The 26,293-nt window shown below is 43.8% G+C and overlaps 1 protein-coding gene and 1 long non-coding RNA gene across 2 annotated transcripts; one reads left to right on the plus strand and one right to left on the minus strand.

Annotated features, from left to right (window-relative positions):
- The first annotated feature begins 6,242 nt into the window (after window positions 1-6,242).
- Window positions 6,243-7,407, plus strand: LOC117676281 (feather keratin). Its single transcript, XM_034435660.2, has 2 exons — window positions 6,243-6,281; window positions 6,508-7,407. The coding sequence occupies exon 2, from the start codon at window positions 6,525-6,527 to the stop codon at window positions 6,936-6,938; it is 414 nt and encodes a 137-aa protein (XP_034291551.1). The 5' UTR covers window positions 6,243-6,281; window positions 6,508-6,524; the 3' UTR covers window positions 6,939-7,407.
- A 13,875-nt stretch (window positions 7,408-21,282) lies between these two features.
- LOC148111495 (uncharacterized) lies at window positions 21,283-23,161 on the minus strand. Its single transcript, XR_015730391.1, has 2 exons — window positions 23,018-23,161; window positions 21,283-22,093 (listed from the first exon to the last, which is right to left on the minus strand). It is a non-coding gene; the product is annotated as an uncharacterized LOC148111495 (long non-coding RNA).
- Window positions 23,162-26,293: the final 3,132 nt, after the last annotated feature.

Genomic DNA, 26,293 nt, shown 5'->3' on the forward strand with positions numbered 1-26,293 from the left:
CTCCTTTTATCTTTCTTTCATCCTCCCTTCTCTTTCATATTTCATTCATGCTTATAAAAGGCCTGCCTTGAAATCAGCTGATACCCTCATCACTATTTTAAAACTCAGCAATGTATTGGCTTCACTGGCTGCAAAAATCTTCATCCTTTTGACAACAAAGCCTTTTGCTGCCCCTTAATGGACTCAAGCTGCCAAGTCAACTTCCTATAAACCATTATACACTTTCAAAGTTTATTTAAAAGGGGGAGGAAAATGTTTTGACCCGAAGTTCAACAATTTGGTGCTGCAGAAGGAAAACTCACACCAATGTCATCATTCATTGATTATCTCCATTTTAAAAATATCCCAATACAGCTCTGTGAATTGATTTCCCATCAAAACAATATTTTTTAAAAAGCCAATCCGTATTGAGTATTGAGCGGTGGCTCAGCGGCTAAGACGCTGAGCTTGTCGATCGAAAGGTCGGCAGTTCAGTGGTTCGAATCCCTGGTGCCGCGTAACGGGGTGAGCTCCCGTGACTTGTCCCAGCTTCTGCCAACCTAGCAGTTCGAAAGCACGTAAAAAAAAATGCAAGTAGAAAAATAGGGACCACCTTTGGTGGGAAAGGAACAGTGTTTTCCATGCGCCTTTGGCGTTGAGTCATGCCGGCCACAGGACCACGGAGACGTCTTCGGACAGCGCTGGCTCTTTGGCTTTGAAACAGAGATGAGCACCGCCCCCTAGAGTCGGGAACAACCAGCACGTAAGTGCGAGGGGAACCTTTACCTTGATTGAGTTAATTTTCTTCTTTTTAAAATCACCAGTACAATAAAATGTTCAAATAATCTACCAATTCTTTAAAAGGAAATTGTACCTGGATTCATAGACCACCCTACACTCAATTTCTTTTAACCAGAGTTTGTTGACTAAGCCAAAACCAATCATAGTTTACAGATCCCAATGGGTAAATTCTCAAATATTCCTGTGTCCTTAATTTTTTTTTCCCCTTCTCTTTCATTTTCTTCCTCCTTCTGAAGGGATAAGTACCAACCACAAATCCTATTAGGGATGAAAGATTCCCTAATTCTCCTTTTTTATATTTCCCCCCCCTTTTATTATCAAATTTTCTCTGTGTTAAGAAGATCAGCAAAAGACTTAAAGAGCTGCAGTGACACAAAACACAAAATTTTTACTGTGTTTAGTGTGTTGGGCTGTGTGCTTAAGCAGGGTAGGTGAAACTATCTCACTGAATCTACCATGCCGAGCTAGAAAAAAATGGGTTCCTTCGGAAAGCCTTATGTGAATGTAGCCTCTGAGTATGTCAAGAGGGCCAAAGACGAAGAAAAAAGAGGGCTGGAAAGAGGAGCTGGAGAGAAGAGAAACTAGAACAAGAGTGAAAAAGTGGGAAGGTTATGTAATTTCTTCTCCATCTTGATGTTTCCTCCACTTGTCCATCATTTTTGATGAGGTACTAGAGGATCTTCTAGTGGCAAGGAGGTCCACAGGGTAGGGAAAGTTTAGGGATTGGCTGCTAAGTCCAACACATCAAACTTGGTTTATTTATTTATTTATTTTGAATAAGTGGCTAGTTTCTTTTTGACATATTATTTGAAGCAGGAAGAACAAGTTAATTTTTTTTAGCGTGTTGGCCAAAGCCAACAATGATTCTTCTAAAGAAGAAGTCAAAGACCAATTACGATGCCAAGGAAATTTTTATTAAGAAAGAGTGTGAACAAACTGCAGCCAACAGGATTTTGCGCAGATGAAGGACAAGAAAACAAGCAAACCACTTTTGCCTTTACAAATCTGTCGGGTTGAGAATGGGAGACAATTCATATCTGTAGAACATTCTGCATTGTCTCCGTGGTAATTCAGCTCCAATTCAACGGAAAGGATTATTTTGAAAGCGTAAAGATTTTAGAGGCTCGGTTCCCGAGCTGCATTAATAAATCAGAAAAGATCGTGAAATCAAGATTGAAAAACAGAGTCCGGAATGATATACGCAGACCCTGGTCAGAATTCAGGGCCCGCCAATCTTCTACTCATCCTTTTGTTGGCCGCTCAGATGAGTTTAACAAGGAGAATAGCAGATGCTGCCCCTTTTCCCGATGAAGTTATAACGGCGACCAGGACGAGACCCCAGCAGACCCCCTCCTAGAAGACTAGTGGGCAACCCTTGGCCAAAACCACCAGGAGCACATGGGTTGTAGCCTCCAACAGCGACGGGATCACAGCTGGCGGACAGGATGGGACCAGGGATGGTGACCACAACTGCAGGTGGCTGGATGGTCACCTCAGATGCTGGGATCTGGTTGATGCAGGAAGGGATGATGCCCTCCAAGGTGCCCAAGCTGCTTGAAGACTCACCGAAGGGGGAGGGGGAGAGACCCAAGCTTCTGGGGGCCAGGCCTCCCAAACCGGCAGATCCAAACCCAACAGTTGGGGCTGAGGCACAAGAGGGGACGGCACAGGAAGGTCCACAGAAAGCCATGGTGGTGAAGTGATGAAGATGAGCTGAAAGAACTGAAGAAGAGAACCATGGTTACAATATGTATGAAGGCCATGATCATCTGTAGATCTCTTGGCCAACCCAATCCAATACCCTTGTTCAATGCTTCTTCACTTCTCTTCGGGATTCCTTCCTGGGGGGGGGTTTCCCTACCCTTTCTCACAGTTTTTGCACACTTGGAACGGCAGACTTAGAGCCCAAAGTCTAGCACGTTAGTGGGCCAAGAGAAAGTCCAAAGCAAAACACTAAAGGGCACCACTTATATACCTTGTTTCCCCGAAAATAAGACATCCCCTGATAATTTAGCCCAATCGGGCTTTTGAGCGCATGCACTAAAATAAGCCCCCCACTGAAAATAAGCCCTCCCTGAAAATATTTAACCACATTTTCAGATGGTCCCCACCATTTCCTCTGGTTAGGGTTAGAGCTAGAAATCAGGTAGCCCCGTCTTGCTCCACGCGCCCCAAAATAATAAGAAGTTAGTTGCAAAAAAAATTTCAGCCAAGGTTCGTTCGACTTGCTGTGCTCAAGACAAACTTACCTGATTCAGGTGAGGTTCTGAAGCTGTTTGAGAACTGCAGAGGGTCTAACGTCTTATATACGCCTTCAAATCCCTCCCCTTGGCCTTCATTAATTCATAATTATCCCACATTCTGCTGGATTCATCAAGGCCCCAATTATTTTAATCACCCCCAACTTTTTCATTGTCATCAGCTCAAAGCTTTGTGAATCACAAAAATTAGCTTCCTTTAATTTCTCCCTCCCTCCCTCTCTCTCTCTCTCTTTTCATAAAGTTTCTTTTAGGATGGCATTTCAATCCCCACCTGGAGCTAAGAGTCCATTCTACCGTGCGTAACATTTTCCCTTCTGAGTTTAAAGTATTTTAATTGCAAAACAATGCTTTTTTTTTTTGCTTTCTTTTCTTGCGTTGGAGGACAAAATGTTCAACACGAGGAGCCCAACATAGAGGTGAAATCTACTTACCTTCCCTACTTCTCCGGAAATGCAATTTTGGACTCTCTGCACATGTGGAAAGCATGCGCAGAGGGTAAAAAACAGGTTACTTCTTGGTTAAAGACAGGAAGTAATGATATACGGGTGAGTGAGCAGAGCCTTGCGCCGTCACCGCCGCTGCTACCGATTCTCCAAACCATCTTCCACCCTCACTACCTCTTCGCCCGAACCGCCTGCTGCCGCCCCTACCGATTCAGCTGAACCGGTCCAAACCGATAGCATTTCACTCCTGGCCCAACATGACTCATAAAAAAAAGGATAAAGAGGTTTTTACTGGAAGAAACCAACTTAAAATTGGGCATCTGAATTAACCTCGATTCTGGGTTTGCCCAGCCTAAACAGACTGGGTTTGAGAGGTCCTTGGTGCTCCCTCAGCTTGGTTGTTTTCCTGCAGATGTTTCATTACCCAAACTAGGGAACATCACCGGCATTGACGATGTAGCCCAGTTGGGTTATGAAACATCTGCAGCGGAGGTGGGATTCATTTACCTTCCCCACTGGTTCGCAAATGTGAGCACGCACACGCGGGCGGTCGCTTCTCTCGCATGCGCCACCTCTGCACATGGACACAGCCTTCCGCGCGCATGCAGCTGCTCATGCATTACGTCCGGGTGGGTTGGCGGAGCATCCCACAGTTGCTACTACCGGTTCGCCTGAACCTCACAGAACCGGCTGAAATCCACCACTGGGATCATCCTCATCCTCCTCCCTGAAAACCTCCCTCCCTTCTGGCCCTGATGATGTTACCTAGTTGGGTCATGAAATGTCTGAGAAAACCACCAAGCTCAGAGAGCACCAAGACTCCACAGTCTTCCTCCTCCTCCTCCTCCTCCTCCTCCTCCTCCTCCTCTCCACAAACCTCATTCCTTTCTAGCCCTGATGATGTTCCGTAGATGGTTCATGAAACGTCTTCAAGGAAGCCACCAAGCTCAGAGAGCACCAAGGACCCCACAGTCTTCCTCCTCCTCCTCCTCCTCCTCCTCCTCCTCCTCCTCCTCCTCCTCCTCCTCCTCCTCTCCATAAACCCCATTCCTTTCTAGCCCTGACGATGTTCCCTAGATGGTTCATGAAACGTCTTCAAGGAAGCCACCAAGCTCAGAGAGGACCAAGGACCCCACAGTTCAACCCCGAGCTGCAAAGATTCACCTGTATTGGATTTGCTAAGGGTTTGCTAAGCAAGCATAACACTCAATGCGTTTAAATGAAAAACAAAACTAGGAAAATAATCCAGGTCAGCTGAAATATACGCGGATGATACCTACAAACTTGGCTAGGAATTCCGTGCAATTTAAGCTCAGGTTTCGTCTTTTTCTCATGGGTTGCTGAGACATCAGTTTGGGCTTCCAAGAGATGGACAATGGGCAATTAAAGTTGATTTTTTTTTTCAGACTAGCCTTTATCCCTTCGCAGAAAGAATTCAGATGAGCTCGGCTTTCAGAAATACTTTGATCTTTGCAAAAAAAAAAAAAAAAGGCTTGAAAAATTCAAAACGTCCTTGATTGCAAGCATTCTGGGTAGGTTTAATTATTATTTCTTAAAAGTTAACCATAAACCACAAGGAAGGCGAAGGTTTCAGGGTAATCGCTGCCTGAAACCTGAGATCTTTACCACAAGTTTATACAAATGAATTTTTTTTTTTTGAGAAGTTTCCTCTGTTTAATTCTTATTTTTTTGGAGACGGAAATCCACCATCCTTCCTGTAAACATATGAGTTCAGAAAAAGTCATTTTTAGCCTGTCTTTGAGAAATGTGCTGAATCATATTATTTAAACCAGCATCTTTCTTTGACTGACTTCCTCATATTATCAATCTTAACCATAGTTTGTGAGTTCGTGGGGGCTACATCCTCAGAGTTTGATTCATTTAGAATCCAGTGCAGAGATTGTGGGTGAATTTCATGACCAGGTTAGATGAAATGGGGCAAATGCAAGCAGGGGGGAAAAAATTGACTGTGGACAAGCTGCTTAGTTGATCTCCAGATTAATGTTGAGAAAATAATCCATGGTTTTTGGGGACAAAAAATGGAAGGTAGATCGATGGATGGGAGGGAGGGAGGGAGAAGGAAGGAAAGAAGGAAGAAGGAAGAAGGGGAGGGAGGGAGGGAGGGAGGGAGGGAGGAAGGAAGGAAGGGAACGGGAGGGAGGGAGGGAGATAGGGAGGGAGAGGGATGGAGAGACAGAAGAAGAAAGGGAGGGAGGGAGGGAGAGAAGGAGAGAGGGAGGAAGGAAGGAAGGAAGGAAGGAAGGAAGGAAGGAAGGAAGGAAGGAAGGAAGGAAGGAAGGAAGGAAGGAAGGAAGGAAGGAAGGAAAAGGGAGGGAGCAAGGGAGATAGGGAGGGAGAGGGACAGAGGGACAGAAGAAGAAAGGGAGGGAGGGAAGGAGAGAGGGAGGGCGGAAGGGAGGAAGGATGTTGGAATGAGGAGAAAGAAGGAAGATGATGGAAGGAAGGAAGGAAGGAAGGAAGGAAGGAAGGAAGGAAGGAAGGAAGGAAGGAAGGAAGGAAGGAAGGAAGGAAGGAGAACAAAGTTTGAAAATGTAAGCTTCTAAGAAACTGGAAACGGGATTATTAAAGAAGCCAAATTTGTCCTGAATCTTCACGGTTATTAAAACAATTTGTTATAAGTGATGCTGATGATACAATTTGCTAGTGCCTAATTAAAGCTTCAGGCCTCATCAAGGCCATGGAGGAGGAGACCTCTGAGAGTATATAAGCCCATGCTTTGGACTGTCTTCTCAAACAGCTTCACCAGAACCTCTCAGCTTCTCAGCTTCCAAAACAGGTAAGGTTGAGTTGAGGTGAGTCTGCTGGAAGAAGAGAAACATCTTCTTCTCCCAATTTGGTAGGGCTTTCAACAAAAGTTCTCTCTGCTCTTTGGGTGGGTGATGGAGACAGGCCTGGAAGCTAGCTGAGACCTGGTCCATGGAGAACATGACTAGGTTCCTTCTCCATGGACGTTGCAAAATTAATTATAATATAACCATGGTTGTTCTCTTGGGTTCTTTCAGGTCATCTCTCCACCACCATGGCTCTCTGTGGACCATCCTGTGCCGTCCCCTCTTGTGCCTCCATCCCAACCGTTGGGTTTGGATCTGCCGGTTTGGGAGCCTTGGCCCCCAGAGGCCTGGGTCTCTCACCCTTCTCCTTGGGTGAATCTGCAAGCGGCCTGGGCACCTTGGCCGGAGTCGCCCCCTCCTGCATCAACCAGGTCCCAGCATCTGAGGTGACCATCCAGCCACCTGCAGTTATAGTCACCATCCCTGGTCCCATCCTCTCCGCCAGCTGTGAACCCGTCGCCGTCGGAGGCAACGCCCCATGTGCTCCTGGCGGTTTTGGCCAAGGGTTGCCCACCGGTCTCCTAGGAGGAGGCCAACCTCGCCTGGGCTCCCGTTACGGATTTGTCGGTAACCGGGGCAGCATCTGTTATACCCCTTGTTAAACTCACCCGGACGGTCAAAAAACAAAACAAAACAGGAAGACAGAGGACCTGAAAGGATCAAGGGCAGAGGATTTGGTGCCGAGGAGAACATCTACTAGAGGTTCCTCACTCCATATCATCATCCCTCATCTTTCCTTAACCTGAATGTATTCTTTTCTCTCCCGGTTTTTTTTTTTTTTAAGCAAGTGCTTTTCTGGTGATTGTTTATTCACAGCTTTTTTTTTCCCACGACACACATTTTAAAGGAACCTCAGCTTGTTGTGCTTCTCCTGGTGAATCACGCAGGAGGAAAGAGACAACCGTTTTTGGCAAGAGAAATCTCCTGGTTTTTCTTTTTTTGCTCCACCGCGAAATCTCCAAAGGGAAATTGTTCAATGTGTCTCCCTCTCTATGCTTTTCTCTTTCCCACACTGTGTTTTAAGAATATGTTTCTTTCACCCTTCCTTCCTAATAAAAGGTTGCATCTTAATTTTGGTCCCTTCAGTTTCTTTTTTAACAACGTCGAGATAGTACTCCCTGACTTACAACAGTTCATTTAATGACCATTCAAAGTTGCAATGCCAAAGAGAAAAGTGACTTACGGTGGTTTTCCACACTTATGACCATTGCGGCATTCCCCCCCCCCCCCCACTGTCACATCTTCAAAATTCAGACACTTGGCAACTGACCCGGATTTATGATGGCTGCAATGGCCTGGGATCATCTTTTGCGACCTTCAATTTTCAGTGGGGAAGCTGGATTCGCTTAACAACTGGGTGACTTGCTTAACAATTGCAGTTGTTTAATGAAGAGAAGGACTAGGGGAGACATGGTAGCAGTCTTCCAGTATCTCAGGGGCTGCCCCAAAGAAGGGGGAGTCAAGCTATTCTCCAAAGCACCAGAGGGTAGGACAAGAAGCAATGGGTGGAAACTAATCAAGGAGAGAAGCAACTTAGAACTAAGGAGAAATTTTCTGACAGTTAGAACAATTAATCAGTGGAACAACTTGCCTGCAGAAGTTGTGAATGCTCCAACACTGGAAGTTTTTAAGAAGATGTTGGATAACCATTTGTCTGCAGTGGTGTAGGGTTTCCTAACTAAGGAGGGGGTTGGACTACAAGGCCTCCCAGTTGGGGTCCCTTCCAACTCTGTTATTCTATTCTATTCTATTCTATTCTATTCTATTCTATTCTATTCTATTCTATTCTATTCTACTCTACTCTACTCTACTCTACTCTACTCTACTCTACTCTACTCTACTCTACTCTACTCTACCCTACTCTACTCTACTCCATTCCATTCCATTCCATTCCATTCCATTCCGTATTTTCTATTCTATTCTATTCTATTCTATTCTATTCTATTCTATTCTATTCTATTCTATTCTATTCTATTCTATTCTATTCTATTCTATTCTATTCTATTCTATTCTATTCTATTGGCATTTGGAAGGTTGAAGTGGGGCACCCAATGTCCATGCAGAGATGTTAAGTTTTCCATCTGGGATCAGGTTGAATATAACTTGATTGATCTTCTAATTTATTTATCAGATTCCTATAGCCATCCATCTCAATCAATATGCAAATATAGACCCTGACAGACAACCTTAAATACATATATATATATAGAGAGAGAAAAAACAGAAGTTATGATGCTGCAACAAGCTTTATTGTGAAAGAGTGTGAGATCAAAAGGCAATACATGTGTGCTAAGGAACAATGTACACAAGGCAGAAATGGACAATATTGTTCTGTTGCGTTTGTTTTTTTTCACAGCTATTCAAAGGAGGGGATTTCTAACCAGGTTACAAACAGTGTATTTGAAATGAGTAAAGGGGGAGTAAATTGGGGAGAGAACTTTCCAGCTTTCCGTAGCTCCGTGGAGCTATCTTCGGCACAAACTGGAAATGATGGAGCTGGAAGAACTTAGCAAGCATCACATAGACCGAGAACAACACAACAGGCCAAAATGGAGATCTCGTTTTCCTTTCCAGGTGATTCCACACCATGGTGGGATCCGGTTAAGCCTTCACAAGGTTCTCAGTTGTACGTCAGGCATTTGCGGCTGTATCTTCTCCAACCTCCATAGTTTCCGTAATTTCCGTAGCCCAAGGATCCAAGCCGGCCGTACACCCCGTAGGAGTTCAGCGGGTGGGTGTAACTACATGGGGACACTTGGCCCACCGAGACAGGATCGTGAGTGGAGGATATCACGGGACCTGGGATGGACACCACCGAAGCCGGAGGTTGGATGATGAGTTCCGATCCGGTGAGTTGGCTGGCACAATTGACGTGGCCACTGGTGTAGTAGTTGGATGGAAGACTGGTGAGGGCGCCGGATCCATACGATGAGACCAGGGCATAGGATCCACTATTGGAAGCATAAGGCGTGTAGGAGACGGAGCCACAATAAGACATCTTGGGGGTCTTCTGGAAGGCAGGCGATGCAAAAGAAGAAAAAAGAGAGAGAGCAGTGAAGACCAAGATGGAAAGGGTGAGAAGTAGCGAACCTAATTGAGGAATTACCAAGGAGAAAACCAAACTCCCACTCCCACTGTAGAAATACAGAACAAACCCCACTCCCTTCTAGCACTGATGACATTCCCTAGTTGGCTCATGAAACATCAGCAAGCAAACAACCAACTCAGAGAGCACCAAGGAAACCACATTAGAAACTGATTAGAAACTGATCCAAATTAATCTGATGATGATAAACTAGAATTTTGTTGACTCTTCTGACACCTCCATCTCCCTTCCAATCTTGGATGCCTTCTATGTCTCTTTCTACTTTTTATTTTATTCCCTTGATAATGACAGTAGCCCGTCTCCTGATGATGGTGTCTAAGACCTTGATAAAGCTTGATTTGATTTGACGGATAAAATCGGAGTTGGGATAAATGAGAATGGAAAGATCTTGAGATCCTGAAGCTTCCAACTGGAGAGACTTCTGATCCAACCAGCTTGGGATTTCTTGATGTTCTTCAGTAGGACATAAAACCTCTTAACCCCCACCATAAAAATTTTCATGGACAGGAGAGATGCACACAGCGAGAACTATGATTTACCTTCCCCTTTATGATGGTCTAGGACCAGGATAAAGCTTGATTTGATGGATGAAATCAGAGATGCAACAAATGGCCCTGAAAAGTTCTTGAGATCTTGAAGCCTCCAAATGTAGCCTCCCAGAGAGACTTCGGATCCAATCCGCCTGGGATCTCTTGATGTTCTTCACAAGAGATCCCAGGTAAACCTCTTAACCTCCATGGACGATGGAGCTAACAGAGACACGGAGAAAGCCAACCCAACCTCCTGCCAGAAGAGATGGATTTTGAATTTAGCTTACCTGGTTCTCGGAGGAACAGAACGGAGACGGTGATAGGAAGCGGACGCTTACTGTGAAAAGTCTCCTGGCTTTCAAGTCCTTTTATACCCTTCTCCTGACCTCGCATGGGGTGGGAGATGGGAGCGCCAATCCCCTCCCACACAGGACTTCCTTAATGAGAGGACAGGAGGAGAGATGAAACGAATTATCAAATCATTTTCGATTTTGTTTACCTCTCTGACCATTTGGCATCCGTTTGGATTAGTTACACCGGGTTACATCAATCCAGAAATGTTACACCCTGAAGACAGGCTGATCTTGCAACAACTGAAACCGCTTCTATTGTGGTGCCAAAGTTGATGTCCAAACCTTTTTTGGTTCTTGCAGCAATAGAATCAAGAGTGAAGTTTCGGGGACTCGCCGATCTCTCGCGCTGGCCAAGTTTGAGGCAGCTAGACTTCCCTCCCCAATACCAACATAAGCAATATTGCTTATGGTGAAATCCGTGGGGAGTTTTGCACTTGTTTTGGAAGAACAAGAGGGGAAAAAATCCCCAAGCTGGTTATATCAAACATTCTTAAGAAGATGGGCCTCAAGCCAAGGTTTCTAAGGACTATCGAATCCTGCTTACTGCAGAATGTCAGCTGATTTTGGGGGAAGGCATATGGGAGATACTTCTAAAGAGAAATAAATAATTTCCAGAAGTTGAAGAAGCCAATGAGTATTGTGTTTAAATTTCCAGCCAGTTGACTTATAAGTCATTAAGTCCGCTTAAGTTCAAGGACGTTTAAAATTCCTTCCTTCCTTCCTTCCTTCCTTCCTTCCTTCCTTCCTTCCTTCCTTCCTTCCTTCCTTCCTCAATTCTTATTATCCTTCATTCCTTTATTCGTTCCTTCTTTCCTTTCTTCCTCCCTCCCTCCTTTCTTGTTCTCCTTCCTTTCTTCTCTATTCCTTCCTTTCTCCATTCTTGTTCTCCTCCCTTCCTTCTCTATTCCTTCCTTCCTCCATTCTTCTTCTCCTTCCTTCCTTCGTTCCTTCCTTTATTCTTTCCTTCCTTCTTTCTTTCCTTCCTTTTCTTCCTCCCTCCCTCCTTTCTTGCTCTCCTTCCTTTCTTCTCTATTCCTTCTTTTCTCCATTCTTGTTCTCCTCCTTTCCTTCTTTATTCCTTCCTTCCTCCATTCTTGTTCTCATTAATTCATTAATTCATTCCTTTATTCTTCCCTTCTTTCCTTTCTTCCTCCCTCCCTCCCTCCCTCCCTCCCTCAATTCTTGTTCTCCTTCCTTCTTTCTCTATTCCTTCCTTCCTTCCTTCCTTCCTTTCTCTCTCTCTCATTCCTCCCTCCCTCCCTTCCTTCCAATAGACCGAGATAACTCCTTCCTCCAAATGAGCCAAAATGTTCCTTTTCTTGGTCCTCTAGGACACCATCTCAAGCTGTTGGAATCCAGCCTTGGAACAACTGGATTGACGTCACATGACCCACGCTGACCCAGATCATTGAATTTTCTAGCTTGTCCCAATGCGTGGGGCCATACACAAACCACACCTCTTCACATAGCTTTGCATTTTGCCAGAAGGAAACCTAAGATTAATATGGGTGCTAAAAGGCCACTCATCCTATTTCCTTCCTTACATTCATGGATTACCCAAAGTGTAGTATTGGATCAGGTTAAAACAAAAATATGATCAAGTTCTTCTAGAGTCCAGCAGGGGGAGCTGCTGGGCCTTCTGAGCAACCATTCCCATCGTTCTCAGCCAATGAGGTTGATGGAAGTTGGAATCCCTTTGCATTTTGACAGTACAGATTCTCCCCTTCTGAGTAGATTCATTTACACCAGGGATTAGCAACCTGTGGCTCTGGAGCCGCATGTGGCTCTTTCACCCCTCTGCTGCGGCTCCCTCTCACACAAAATATGCATCATAACTGCCAATGTGCGACACCCACCAGCACGCAATTTATTGAGCTTTTCAATCCCCGGTAGGCCAACCATGGATAAATCCAAGAAAAGAAAAGTTTCAGAAGAAAATAGAACATTTATTTCAATTACAGATGCTAGTTTTGTGGCCCCTCAAGAAATAGTCAGGCACGGGAAGGGTTTTGTGGCTCCCGGTGTTTTCTTTTCTGTGGGAAACGAGTCCAAATGGCTCTTTGAGTGTTGAAGGTTGCAGATCCCTGATTTACACATTCAATGCTTCCCACCCCATGAATTGATAAATAACACTTCTTTACGGCAAGCCCATAAATCTCTGATCTGAAGCAGATCTGCTCTTGGAGAAGAAACTTGTCATTTGCAAGTAATTAAACAACTGGATGTGAAAAAGCTTCGTTGGGAAAGTGTCAATCAATGGAGAATATCTCCAGGGGAAATAAATGCTTGTTTTGACTTTCTTTCTTTCTTTCTTTTTTTGGCACAACGATGAAGGTGTTTGCAAAGCTCTGGACCCAAAATTTTACACCTGGAATTTTAGAATTCCTGGAACTTCAGGCCAAGGAAATGGATTAGAAGCTTTCAGGGAAGTCCCCAACAACAGAAGCTTGCTAAGGAAGTCCTCATGCAACCCAAGTTCTCCATTCTTTGGAGAGGTCAACAAAGCCATCACAAGGACACTGGGAGGGCCTTCCTATGAACGATGGGCCATACCGGGACATAACTAAGCCTATTAAACAAGGATTACAAGGGATAATGTAAAAGAGCGTGGGAAAATGCCGAGTACAAGACTTGTGGGCAAACAGCCACTGAGATCTTATCAAGTCTTTCTCCCGTGGCCTCGGGGGAAGGTGAGTCTCTCTTCAGAAACACCCAACCAAAACCACAGTGGCTACATTTTTGCCCCCGTTCCAGCCCTTACTCAGAAGCACCTCGTGTTCTAAGAAAGGATTGTAGGCCATGGATACCGCTTGAGGTCAGATGTGGGACTGAAGCTGCCCCATCCTTGAAGGGGTGAACCTCAAAGCCTGCTCCCCTCCACTACGAAACTGGAACACTCCGCTGTGAATAATGCCTTGACCAAAGATTCCATTTAGATATCTCCAACCTTGAACTTTCAAGCCCATCTTCTTCCTTTCGGGATCTTCTGTGGTCCAGAAATGAGGGCAAATTATGGATTTCTTTTTTCAACTACATGGAGAAAACCGAAGCCACAGTGAGATCCAACCACAATTATTATTGACCGAACTTACAACTTCTTAAGAATGGAAAACCGGAGGTGGTGGAAATGTTAAGCAAAAGATGTTGTCCTTTGAGCAATGTGCTGGACTAGGAGACCGACTAGCAGATCCATGAAAAGGCCCATTAAAAGACCCTTTCCTTTGATACGATCCACTTTTTTTTTACACTAAGCTACATTTGACTTGATTTATGGAAGCAAGAACCATCTGCCAGTGCTTCCAACCACATGACTTGACTAAAACCATGGAAAGAGGGGAATTCTTGAGCCACTCTCTTAGGGGTAAGAATAACATGGGTCCGATGTGTCTCTGCTTTTGATTATTGTGTTGGGCAAAAATGGAAGGACACCAGAACACCAGTTATTAAGGATGCAAAGTTGAAGTTTTAATGGATGATAAAGAAGAACTTGAATGCAAATTGAGTCAAAGCAAATTAAACATTGGAAGCAAGCAAAGAACATAGGATACGGGATAAGAGAAAGTCTAAAAATATGGCATAAGTAAGAACCAATGAAAAGAACTTCAGGAGTTGAAATAGTTCCTACGCGTTCTCACCATTTCTGCGATACTTAGCATGGCTTTCTAATTAATTTTTCCAATTTCCCCCTTTTTTTTTTAATAAGGTCCACTTTTGCCAGAAGATGACTTTTGGCCACGGTCAGAACATGCCCCAATCCCATTATGATATCTTCTGCTAGATCTGTAGCCATAACCTGGAGAGGCACATTCTCCACAGCTAAGGGCACAGGGAGAATTTTGAGTTATAGCAATGGGTTCAGTGCTGGCACTAAGAATGGGTCCTGGAATGGTTAGAGCAACTGGGGGAGGTTGGATGACCACTTCCGAAGATGGAATTTGAGAGACGCAGGACACGTTGATGCCACAGAGCCTGGAACTGAAGCTGCCGTAGTCCCGACAGGCCATCTTGCAACAAGGAGGAAAGACCTGAAGAAGAAGAAGACAGTTAGGAATGTGAGATCTTCCAGAAATAATTGGAAGAAGACTAATCTTTTCAATAGAAGTGAATCTATGAAGTTCAAGGTTGAACTATGGAGTCTTTGGAAGGACTCCATAGTTGGAAGGAAGGATGGAAGGAAGGAAGGAAGGAAGGAAGGAAGGAAGGAAGGAAGGAAGGAAGGAAGGAAGGAAGGAATAGAATCCAGCAAAAAAATCCAGCAAAACACATCAATCATTTGGGGTCTTTCTATGAAAGATAGATGTGAATCTCCCTAAACCAAAATGAACCATACATGCTTCACAAATCCAAATTGACTTACCAAATTCTCCAAGGCAAAGATCAGGATGGAGTCGCTGGTGAGTTAGCGAGGATGCTAAAAGCGATTTCCAGTAAAGGACATTTTATACCTTCTCTTGAGAGCGTGCGATGACGAAGCCTGAAATTACAGATCATTTCAAACCTGCTGTCCACGCAAGACATCCAAATTGTTCTATTGACGAACTAGTGTGATGTTTAGTATTCTAATGATCTAACACAACTACAGGTTGAAGGACAACATGTCATTTTTTTCCCCCTTCATTGGCGTGACAATCAGACAAAGAAAACTTAGATCTCCTTCATTACATGGGTGTCTCCTGTCTGGTCTGGATTGTCCCCTCCTACTGGGGGTGTCATGCTGAAATTTTGGGTGATGTTGTAAATGAGGAATCTCAAAATATGTTCTCCGCATTGAATTGTTGGGAAAGAGTCCAGTTCTTTGAAGATCTGGACTCTAGAATGCGAGCTGTACAACACTCTTGGAGGACTTTCTGGAGTTTGGCCAAATAGATGACCTACAAACTAGAACTAAATTGTCCATCCTGAGGAGGCAAGATCTCCCAAACTTGATCTTCTGTAATGGGCTTCACAATGATGTTTTGTTAATTGGGAAAAAGAGACACTTGGTTGGATTGTGGTTGCATTTCTACCAAGTCCCCAATCTTACCTTTTGGGTCAAGACAAAAAGCAGTATGACTATCATTAAGTGTTGTACTTTACGATTCTTGACAAATGTATCTTTTCTTTTATGTACACTGAGAGCGTATGCACCAAGACAAATTCCTTGTGTGTCTAATCACACTTGGCTAATAAAGAATTCTATTCTATTCTATTCTATCACGAGGTCATATTTTTCATAAAGAGATCCAAAGATCATCCCAGTGGATATCTCAAGGGGTTCCATATTCAGCAAGGCTGGCTCATTTATGTATAAAGCGAATGAATCAGCCTACCATCTAAAGAGTATGGATGGATGGCCATCACAAGATAGCTCTCCCTACATATTGGTGGGATGGCAGTGTCCCTCACAAGGAGTGAAGGTCCTACATTTCCTCCCATCAGACCTTAGAGTGGATGTTTCTCCTGAGCAGGGGTTAGCTAAGGTCTGTGTAGACTTTCTGTGACCTACAAGAATACGATGATGCAGTCTTGGCGGGTGAAGAATTAGGAGACAGAATACAGAACAACAGAATTCGAAGGGACCTTGGAGGTCTTCTAGTCCAACTCCCTGCCTAGGCAGGAAACCTTACACCACTTCAGACAAATGGTTATCCAATATCTTCTTAAAGACGGGACTGGAATACTTATTTTGTCCAGTTTTGGTCACCACATTAAAAAAAGAGACAAAAGAGATGTTGAGATGTTGGTGTTGAGACTTTGGGGAAAAAATGCAGAGAAGAGCAATGAAGACGATTAAAGTCCTGGAGACAAAAAAAAAAAAATATGATTGCAGGAATTGGGATTTGGCCAGTCTAGAGAAAAGAAGGAGTGTGTGTGTGTGTGTGTGTGTGTGTGTGTGTGTGTGTGTGTGTGTGTGTGTGTGTGTGGAGGGCGGGACATGATAGCAGTCTTCCAGTATTTGAGGGGCTGCCCCAGAGACAAAGGGGCCAACCTATTCTCCAAGGCCCCAGAAGTTATAACAAGAAGCAATGGATGGAAACTAATCAAGGAGAGAACCAACCTTGAAGTAAGGAGAATAATAGTGAGAACAATTGGACTTCAGAAGTTGTAGGTGCTCCATCACTGGAAGTTTTTAAGAAAAGTCTGGACGGCCACTTGTCTGAAATGCTATAGGGTCTCCTGTTTGAGCAGGGGGCTGGACTAGAAGACCTCCAAGGTCCCTTCCAACTCTCTTTCTGATTCAAAGCTTTGTGTATTGCAGCACGCAACTCAGGGCCTTTCCTGTTGTTGGTTCTCTCGCTTACGCAGCATGGCCTGAGCCCAGAATTCTATCATGTCATCTTTAACTCAAGGATCATGTAAAACACAGATAAGAATTCTGAAGAAAGGGAGTAGGCTTTCAGGACAGAAAAATATCAAAGACAAGAGGCGGCGGTTGTGATTAGCCCAGGGGAAAATAACCTATAATTGCTACTCGCTGATCAAGCAGTTACACCCGGATTACTCCATTCCGGCTTCCTTCTCCAATCAGCCAGATTTCAACTCTGCGTTGAAAGTTACAAAGCCGTCACTAAACAAACAATTGTAAGCGAAGGACTGCTCGTAGACCCCAACCTGGCTGAGTTGGAACCACAGAAAAGATTTTGTAGATTGCCCCACGGGAGAAAACCTCATCTGACATTAAATTTCGGGCATAAAACGGTTGCAAATGGGGAGAGTTTGAAACCTGGGCTGTTGGTTTGAGCTACAAGCTTCGCAATTTGGTTGCAAATATGTCGTCACCATTCGAGGAGACATTGTCAGTGTGCTTTGAATTGTGCTTGAGCACGGACGGCATCTCCTCGAACGGTGATGACACGTTTTGCAACCAAGTTGCTAAGCTCGGAGCTCAAACCGACGGCCCAACAACCAACCCGCGCTACTAATATTCAAATATATTTCAGTTTGAAACCTAAACTAGAAAAAGTTGATTGATTCTCTCTCTCTCTGTCAATCCTCAGATTGAATTGGAATAGAGTCACCCAGGAAATAGACCATTATTCTTGCAAGATGCCCGGAGTCACCGAGAGTGAGTTTCGTGGTTAAAAACATCTTCATCAATCAATCCATCAATAAATGTCAACAGCTGGAGAAAAACAGATCAAAGGTATCTCCTTTTTGATGTGTGAGGACATTAAAACCCCGAGGGTTTATTTAGCTAGGCCTGGACCAGCTGAGCATCCGTTGCCCAATGCTTTGGGACAAGAAGCATCTTGCCTCCAGTTGCCTACGAAAAAACCTACTTCACTGTCCAAATAATATTACAGAAACCAGCATGAAAGCAGATTGCCAACGTGAAGGCTGCCGCTGGGATTTGGGATTGCCAACTTCAGCGGGAATGAAAGCTCGAGATCTCGAGAGGCACGCGGTGTATTTGAGAGCCACCCAATCTCCCTATTTCTTTGGCATTTTCGAGTGCTGAGATTTGCAGCACCTGCAAGACAAGAAAATAAAATCATGAGAAAATCCAAGAAGTCCATTTTTTTTTTTTTTTTGCGGAGCAGGAAGCGGAAAAATGGCAAAGATGCCGGTGGGACCTCGGGAGAAAGTTTCTTAAAAATGAGAAATTTAGGCAGCAGGACCAATGCCAAAGGGCCTTTTGGGCTTCAAAAATTCAAAAAAATTTAGCAAGGGGTTCTCTGCCCGTTGCTGGGTGGGCGTGGCCTAATCGGCTTCCTGCATCATGGCAGGAAGTTTTTCGCCCTCCTCAAGCCTCCACATGCCCCCTGCACTTATCTGCATCCAAAATGGGCCGCGTGGGAACTCCTGGGTGGGGCAGGGTGGGGTGGGCCAGGAATGGGATTTGGGGGTTCTCTGAACTCCACAAAATCTTAGCTAGAGGTTCTCCCGAATTCCTGCGAACCCCCAGCAGTCCACCCCTGCTTTGAGCAATGGGGACTGTACAATGAGATTGTACAATGAGGACTAGAAACCCATTTCAAATTAAAGCAGCAGTTTTTTTTTCATCCAACTTGGTGCTATTTCCCTAGTATATGTATCGTTCTTGTTATTATTCAGTGTTTTTAGTCCAGTGTTTATTGCAAAACGTGGGAAATCGTAGCGTAATTACAGGGAAGGCACATACAATGCACACGCGTGCACACCGACACATGGCATGCTTAAAAGGGCAGATCCCCAGAAGTATAACTCCAGCAAAAAAAAGATTTATTCTCAATTCGTTCAGTGAATCCTAATTCTTTTCATCCGTATCTCAAATGCTCAGGACAAGCATTTTCTCCAAAACCTTAAATATCCTAAGGACTAGGAACTTTAGTTTAAAAGTATCTCCTTGTCTGCTGCTGCCCACTAGTGGTGTTTGCCAAGTATCACACATCTGCGACACACCCTTAAAATAATCGGAAATAAATCTGGAAATACAAAGAGAATCCACCAGAGGTCAGGCTGATACTTCACTATAATATCCCAGATGTTATACTTAGATGATAGGTTAGATGGATAGGTGTAAAATATATATATATATATATAGGGAAAAAAATAGGTATTACTAAGAGCATTTAAACAGAGATTTCTAGTTTTTATTAATTGTATTGATTTTGGATGGAAAGAGCTTGAACCCCATGGCGAATTTGCATTTTAGAGCATGATAAGGACAAGAATTTTAAGAATTCTGCCTGCTTTTTTCTTCTTCCCTCCCTGCACCTTGCTTTTCTTCTCAGAGTTAAAAAACACACCAAAAGTCAGGATTAAGTGTACAATTTATGAGTCACAAAAAATGGGCACCTGAGCACATGCAGAGTGAGGTTTCTTTGCAAGAGGTGAAGGGGAGATTTGATCAGTGCAAACATTTTGCAAACCAGGTTGGGAAGATTTCAGGATTGGGAAGAGGCTGGCTCAAAAGCATTTTTCCCCCTCTAAATAAAATGCTAAAGACTGTGTTTTATTTAATTCTGCCCAAGCTGTATCGATTCAACCCCCAATTTAGAATGGAATGGAATGGAATGGAATGGAATGGAATGGAATGGAATGGAATGGAATAGAATAGAATAGAATAGAATAGAATAGAATAGAATATGGAATGGAAGTAGAGTAGAGTAGAGTAGAGTAGGGTAGGGTAGGGTAAAGTAGAGTAGAGTAGAGTAGAGTAGAATAGAATAGAATAGAATAGAATAGAATAGAATAGAATAGAATAGAATAGAATAGAATAGAATAGAATAGAATAGAATAGAATAGAATAGAATAGAATTCTTTATTGGCCAAGTGTGATTGGACACACAAGGAATTTGTCTTTGAGCTTTCTGAGTTGGCGCAGAAAGAAAATTGAGATGAACAAATTGCAAGTGGTACCATTTGGACATGAGTCCTGTCCTTAAGGTCCATCCAAAACTTGAAGGACAACATTTTTTTGGCCAAGGGCTGCAGTTAGCTTTAAAACAGTGCCCTCTGAAAGGGACCTGGGTCCAGTACCAAAGCCTCAATTTAATTTCATTTATCGAATTAATCCTAAATGCAAATGATGGATCCCCTCTATATTTCATCATCTTCCTATTCCGTCACATGGAAAAATTGAGGGAGGAGAATCCAGAGGTTACATTCTATTCTGCATGGACCCATCTCCTCCATCAGTTTCTTGGTGACCCTCCAATGGGACAGGACTTTGGAGAGAAACCTACATAAGATCACCTTGTCTGTATGAAGAGGCAGTCAACCTATTCTCCAAAGCAACTAAAGGCAGAAGAAGAAGCAATGGATGGAAACTATCGTATTTTTCGGAGTATAAGACACACCTTTTTCCCCCCAAAAAGAGATTGAAAATCTGGGTGCATTTTATACTCCGAATGTAGCCCTGCCCAGCTTCTCAAACGGAGGTTTCAGAGGCTGAAAAAAGCATCAGAAACGAAGCTTCAGAAAAGAAGCCCCCAAAAAAGAGCTTCAGAAAAAAAGCCCCCAAAAAAGAGCTTCAGAAAAGAAGCCCCCAAAAAAGAGCTTCAGAAAAAAAGCCTCCAAAAAAGAGCTTCAGAAAAAAAGCCCCCAAACAGAGCTTTAGGAAAAAAGCCCCCAAACAGAGCTTTAGAAAAAAAGCCCCCAAACAGAGCTTTAGAAAAAAAGCCCCCAAACAGAGCTTTAGAAAAAAAGCCCCCAAAAAGAGCTTCAGGAAAAAGGCCCCCAAAAAGAGCTTCAGAAAAAAAGTCCCCAGAGCTTCAGAAAAGAAGCCCCCAAACAGAGCTTCAGAGGCTTTTTTTCTGAGGCTTTCGGAGGCTTTCAGAGGCAGAAAAAAAAAGTTTTTTTTCTGAAACAGAGTTTCAGAAGTTTCAGAGGCCGAAAAAAAAAGGGGGGGAAGCAAGGCACAGAGCTCACAACCAAGGAACCTGTTGCTAAAATTCACCTCTGGGAACAGCTGATTGGGGACATTCCAGGAGGCCGATCCACCAGCCAATCAGCCTTTTTTTTATTTTCCTCCCCAAAAACTAAGGTGTGTCTTATACTCCGATGCATCTTATACTCCAAAAAATACGGTAACTAAGGAGAGAACCAACCTAGAACTAAGGAGAAATTTCCTGACAGTGAGAACAACTAACCAGTGAAACGGATTCATTCCAGAAGTTGTAGGTACTCCAACAGTGGAAGTTAAGAAGAGGCTGGACAGCCATTTGTCTGAAAAGTTACAGGGCTTTCTGATTCAGCAGGGATTAGACTAGAAGACCTCTGGAGTTCCTTCCAAGTCTGTTATTCTGTTACTTTTACTCTGGAGTGAGAATCAGTGGTGGGATTTAGCCGGTTCTGTCCGGTTCAGGCGAATTGTTAGTGGTGACTGCGGGAGGCTCCGCCCACCCACCCGGATGTAATGTGTGAGTAAAGAGCAGGCTGTGCGTATCCGCAGAGGAGCTCACATTTGCGAACCGGAAGGGAAGGGAATCCCACCTCTGGCGAGAACCTGAGAGTAAACTTGGATCACATCACAAAACGCAAAGAAGACCAAAACTGTCATGCAAAGCAAGCTTTATTTTATGCCCCGTCTTGATTCATTCAGGAGCAGAAATAACAAATAAGCATCAAGACGGATTTTGAGGACCGGGTTGTGCCATCAAAGGAGAGATGATACATTTTTCACACACGCCCTTAGAGGTGGGTCAGCAAAGTCCTTGAAGGATGGACATCGGGAGAAGAACGTCATTGAAAATAGAAAAAAACAACAACAAAAAGGCAGATGACGAGGTAGCTTTCAAGAAAAGCCAAGACGTCGTACGTTCCTTCGGGAAGTTCTGAAGACTTGGCCTTTTGGAAAGCCACCTTTGAAGAGCTTCTCGTGTCACGCAGCAAATCTTCATCGGTTCTTCAGGGCTTAGCAGGGCCAGCAGAAGCTGCCACGCCTGGACCCGTATTGATACCTAGGATACCCATAACACGGGTCGTAGCAGATGGATTGACGACGGCCGTAGAGCCCACCACCATATTTACATCCGTAGTTGTAACCTCCGGAACCGTAGCCCCCGTAGCACACAGGTGGGCAGTATTTGCTGCCATAACGGTAACCATAACCGCAGTCGTAACCTACAGGCTGGTAGCAGATACCTCCATAGGCTGGCCTTTGATAACCACCGTATCCGTAACCACAAGTGGGGAAGTAACGGACACCCCGGCCGTAACTACCGTAGCAGCTTCCGCTACTCCAGCGAGTTCTATGCTTGGACCCGCTGAGGCTGCTTCCAGATGAGAAACGCCTGGGACGGCATGGATCATAACAGGACTGGTTTGGATAGCAGGACATCTTGCTTCAAAGAAGATGGGTAGGTCTGAAACGAGACAATGAAGACAATGAAAGGAGATCACGTTCAGCTCAGAAGAACCTTTGTTGACTTGCGGAAGGATCTCAGAAGAAAGAAACATGTCCTCATTCATTCCTCTAAGACAGGGGTCCTCAAACTATGGCCCGTGGGCCGGATACGGCCCACCAAAGCCATTAATCCAGCCACATGGGACCATGAGGCTGCTACACCGACATCACCCCACCTACCCGCCGGCCCCCACCTACCTTCTGGAGGCTGAGGAGGCCAAAAACGGGATGCACGGAGGCCCCGGGAGGCCAAAAATGGGCCCTGTTTTTGGCCTCCCCGGCCTCCAGAGAGAGAGAGAAAGAGGGAGGGAGGGAAGGAGAGGGAGAGACACACACACACAAACAGAAGCCCCTCACACACACACGAAGGCAGCCACATCCCTTCACTAACCTGATTTCCACCCCCAGGAGCATAACAAATTAAAGTTTAATTTGTGTGTATTGTTTAATGGACTGCTAAATTGGCAGTCCAAGCACCTAGCCACACCCACCCAGCAGGTCCGCTTCCCTCCCCAAAAAAATCTGAGGGACCATGAATTGGCCCCCTGTTTTAAAAGTTTGAGGACCCCTGCTCTAAGATAACATTCCTATTTTCCCGAAAGAGTGGACTCCAACTCCCCAAATTCCTCAGCCCCCATCAGATGATTTAGAAGGGGTCCGATCCAATACCCTGGTTGAAATTCAGGGCTTCCATCTCCAGAAGGCAACCCAATTTCTCAAGAGGGACAACCCTGGGTTGTTCGTTTTGAGACGTTCCACCAACAGACCCAAGAAGAGATATTTTAAAGAAGGAGAGTTGAGAATTGAGGCGATTCTCTAAGCCAAGAAGAGCGTAAGAGGACAGGTGAAGTCTCAGGAAAGAAGACTCCTTACAAGAACTTACTTGGATATCCGTCAGAAGGTTGGAAAGCCCAAGTGAAGCTGATGAAGCTCTCCTGTCTGTCCTCTCCTTTTATACTTCTCTGATCATGAGGCAGCTCTAGCACGCTAGATTTTTCTAATCTCAATTAATTATAAATCTTGATATGTTAAGCAGGCAACATCCTAATTGCTTTAATTGTTTGTTTTTTTCTCCTTCTTTGAAGCCATTAGATTATCAAAGGCATCTTGCTGTAAAGTCAGCATGATGCTAGCTAACACCCTCAACTGCCTTTCACATGATTGCGTTTATGACTGGACTTAATTTCACAGCTGTTTGGAAGTTCCATCCCACACCAAACTCGGTGGACCTAACGCCGGAAGAGAATACGGAATAATAGAGTTGGAAGGGATCTCGGAGGTCTTCTAGTCCTCAAGCAGGAGACACCTAGACCATTCCAGTTCAAATGGCTGTCCAGTCTCTTCTCCATCTCCTCCAGTGATGGAGCACTCACAACTTCTGGAGGCGACTTCTGTTCCCCTGGTTGAAGATCAACTGAAGTCCAACGTATTGTTGAAGGTCCATCTAGTCCAATATTTCTTATGGTGGCCACCAAGAGGCCTTCACTGTGTGATTGAATGCAATCTCTCTGGTGGCTCTCCAGAGTTTTAATTTCGCTGATATGGTGGCCTTGTTGACATAACATGTCAATTTGAGTTATTTGAGTTTGGAATAGTGCATTGCATGACCTGTGGCTCATAAACCATGGTTTGTATGAAAACACTTCGTTGTGCTTTGGTCAATAAATTGTTATAATTATTAAATTAGATTATTAGAAGGGAAGGAACTATCCTAATTTTATCCAAACCATCATTTCAGCTGGGGTTGCTAAAGGGAATCCCCATGGATTATATGACCAACTCATTTAGCTCCATCTGATTGGACAAGAAAGTCATCTCCAGATCCAACACACAACTTTGTGAGCTCACTCCAAGGTATGAAGGATTGGGGAAATTATTTTGCAAACCTATTAACCGCAATGAATGGATAGGATACCTATAATTTATTTTTAACTCATTTCTCATTAACATTAATTTCAGCTAAATCCCATAATAGTGCCCTTTTGACTCATTAATTTTTTTTTACTCATTAATTTTTTTAATTTGGCATCCAGACAGGACATCAGGTTGCTCGGTTTTAAAGAGAATTTACACACTAGCATTGCTTCACCTGCAAGTGAATTTAAAATGAATCACAAATCCTATGAAGTCACAATGTAAAGTCAGAACGATGAAGCAAATGTGTTATTCCCCATTTAGGGTGGTGGATTGGATCTTTTTCCCTTTATGACATCAAGTTATTCCTACCAGATCTTTGGTTTCCGCCCAATTTTTAATCGTCCCCCTGTTTATTTATTTATTTTTTTTAAAATTCAGGTCTAAAAATTAATTTAGCTAATCCAGGAGAGGGACAACTAACTCAATTCAATGTAGGAAATTATTATAATTATTATTACACTTTATTGTCAAGGCACAACATATGTACAATGAGATTGTTCATAGAGACATGTCAATCATGCAGGCCAAAGCTGTCTAAAGGTTGAATTATGGTAACTGGACCAAACTTTGTGCCAGGGTTACGACCGATGCCCTAATTAAATCATGAGCCTCAATCCAAGCTTCAAAAGAAATCCAGTTATTTATCAGGAGCTTCATGTTGACACGTTCCAAGTGAAGCCAACTCTCAACCGATGGAACAGAAGTTGCCTTCGGAAGTTGTGGGAGCTTCATCACTTGAGACTTTCAAGAGAAGATTGGACTGCCATTTGTCGGAAATGGTGTAGGGTTTTCTGCTTAGAAGGGGGGTTGGACTAGATCACCTATAAGGCCCCTTCCAACTCTGTTAATATGTGCATAATTATTGGGTTGACCCATAACCCTAAACCATATCGGACTACATTTGAAAAGGTAGCAAGTTCTCCCTTTGTAGAAGTCTTCAAGAAGCAGTTGGTAGCCTCCTATCTCAGGCAGCCTTTCTCCAAATCTCCTATGTTTTACACAAGTATTTGCACAAATACTTCCCAATCCACCTCCCTGTTCTAAGGACTACAACATCATAAATCAGTCCGGAGACCAATTAATGTTTCATTCTGCTGTTCTCATTCAGTTTATTGCGTCTGTTCTTCCCACTTTGTTATATTGTGATTCACATTCATTTTCCGTCTCTACACTTGCCTCTCCCTTCTGAGACCATTATAAATATAATTAGCGTGGTCTGTTTCCACTTGCAGACAAAATACTGCCTTTGCAATAAAACCAGTTTCTCCCAATATATTTGGGATCAAATCTGCTTCTGTTTCTTCTTTGAATCAGGTAGGTAGTTCCAAGATGCTCTCCTCAAGTCAGTCCTGGAAGCCATCTTTTACTTTGGATCTTCTGGGCTGCCACATTTAGTGCTGTGGCCATAATAACATTCTTTTCTCTGAGAGTCAAGGACATCCTGCCCTGCACCTGGAGTGGTGTGACTGGGAGGCATCTCCAATTGGGACGGTGCATTGATTGGTCCATGTGATGGACATATGGGTGCAGGGGAAGGGATTTGGACTTCCTTGAGGAAAACCTGGAAACTTTCAGATTCGAGTTTTCCCAGATGTGCCAATATGACGTCTTTAATAAAATGGAACTTTGAGGAACTTCTAACCTCCGAGTCTTCTTTCGTTGGGGGTGTTACTTGGAACCCCGACATTAACCCGAATTAACCTGACATTAAATTCCATCAGCTTGGAGACTTGCCAACAGTTAATGTCTATACCACCAAAAAATCTGCGCTAAGAAGGGGGAAAAAAGCATTTGATAGAGTAGAAATTAGATAACGCGGAGATTATGGCTTAGCTTTTTGGCCAGCAAACTTGGACAGTTGAGGTTTGTTCAAGAAACAGCGGTTTGGCTAACCATGCTTTAATCCATGGTGTGAACCTAGCTAGGTATTTGAATTTTGATAGGCCTGGTCCAGAAGTGATTTTTCCTTTTCGCTGCTCTCACGCTTGCAATCTGTGTAGCTTCCTTCCGATGAATTTCAGTATCCAATATGGATTTCTTCTCCAAGGCAGATGCTTAGAAGCGTCTTCTAACATGCTGAAAAGTGAAGACAAAGCAATTGAGAGGTTGTATCCAAGGAAGGGATAACAAAGGATGTTGGTTAAACACATCAATCCAAGCAAAGAAAGGACACCATTGCTTCGGTCAACCTTTGCTCAGGATGGAGTGAATGAAACCTAATAATGAAAGAACATCATCCTTT

The sequence above is a fragment of the Pantherophis guttatus genome, chromosome 18, assembly GCF_059756535.1.
Source record: "Pantherophis guttatus breed Tessera chromosome 18, ASM5975653v1, whole genome shotgun sequence".
Taxonomy (NCBI): domain Eukaryota; kingdom Metazoa; phylum Chordata; class Lepidosauria; order Squamata; family Colubridae; genus Pantherophis; species Pantherophis guttatus.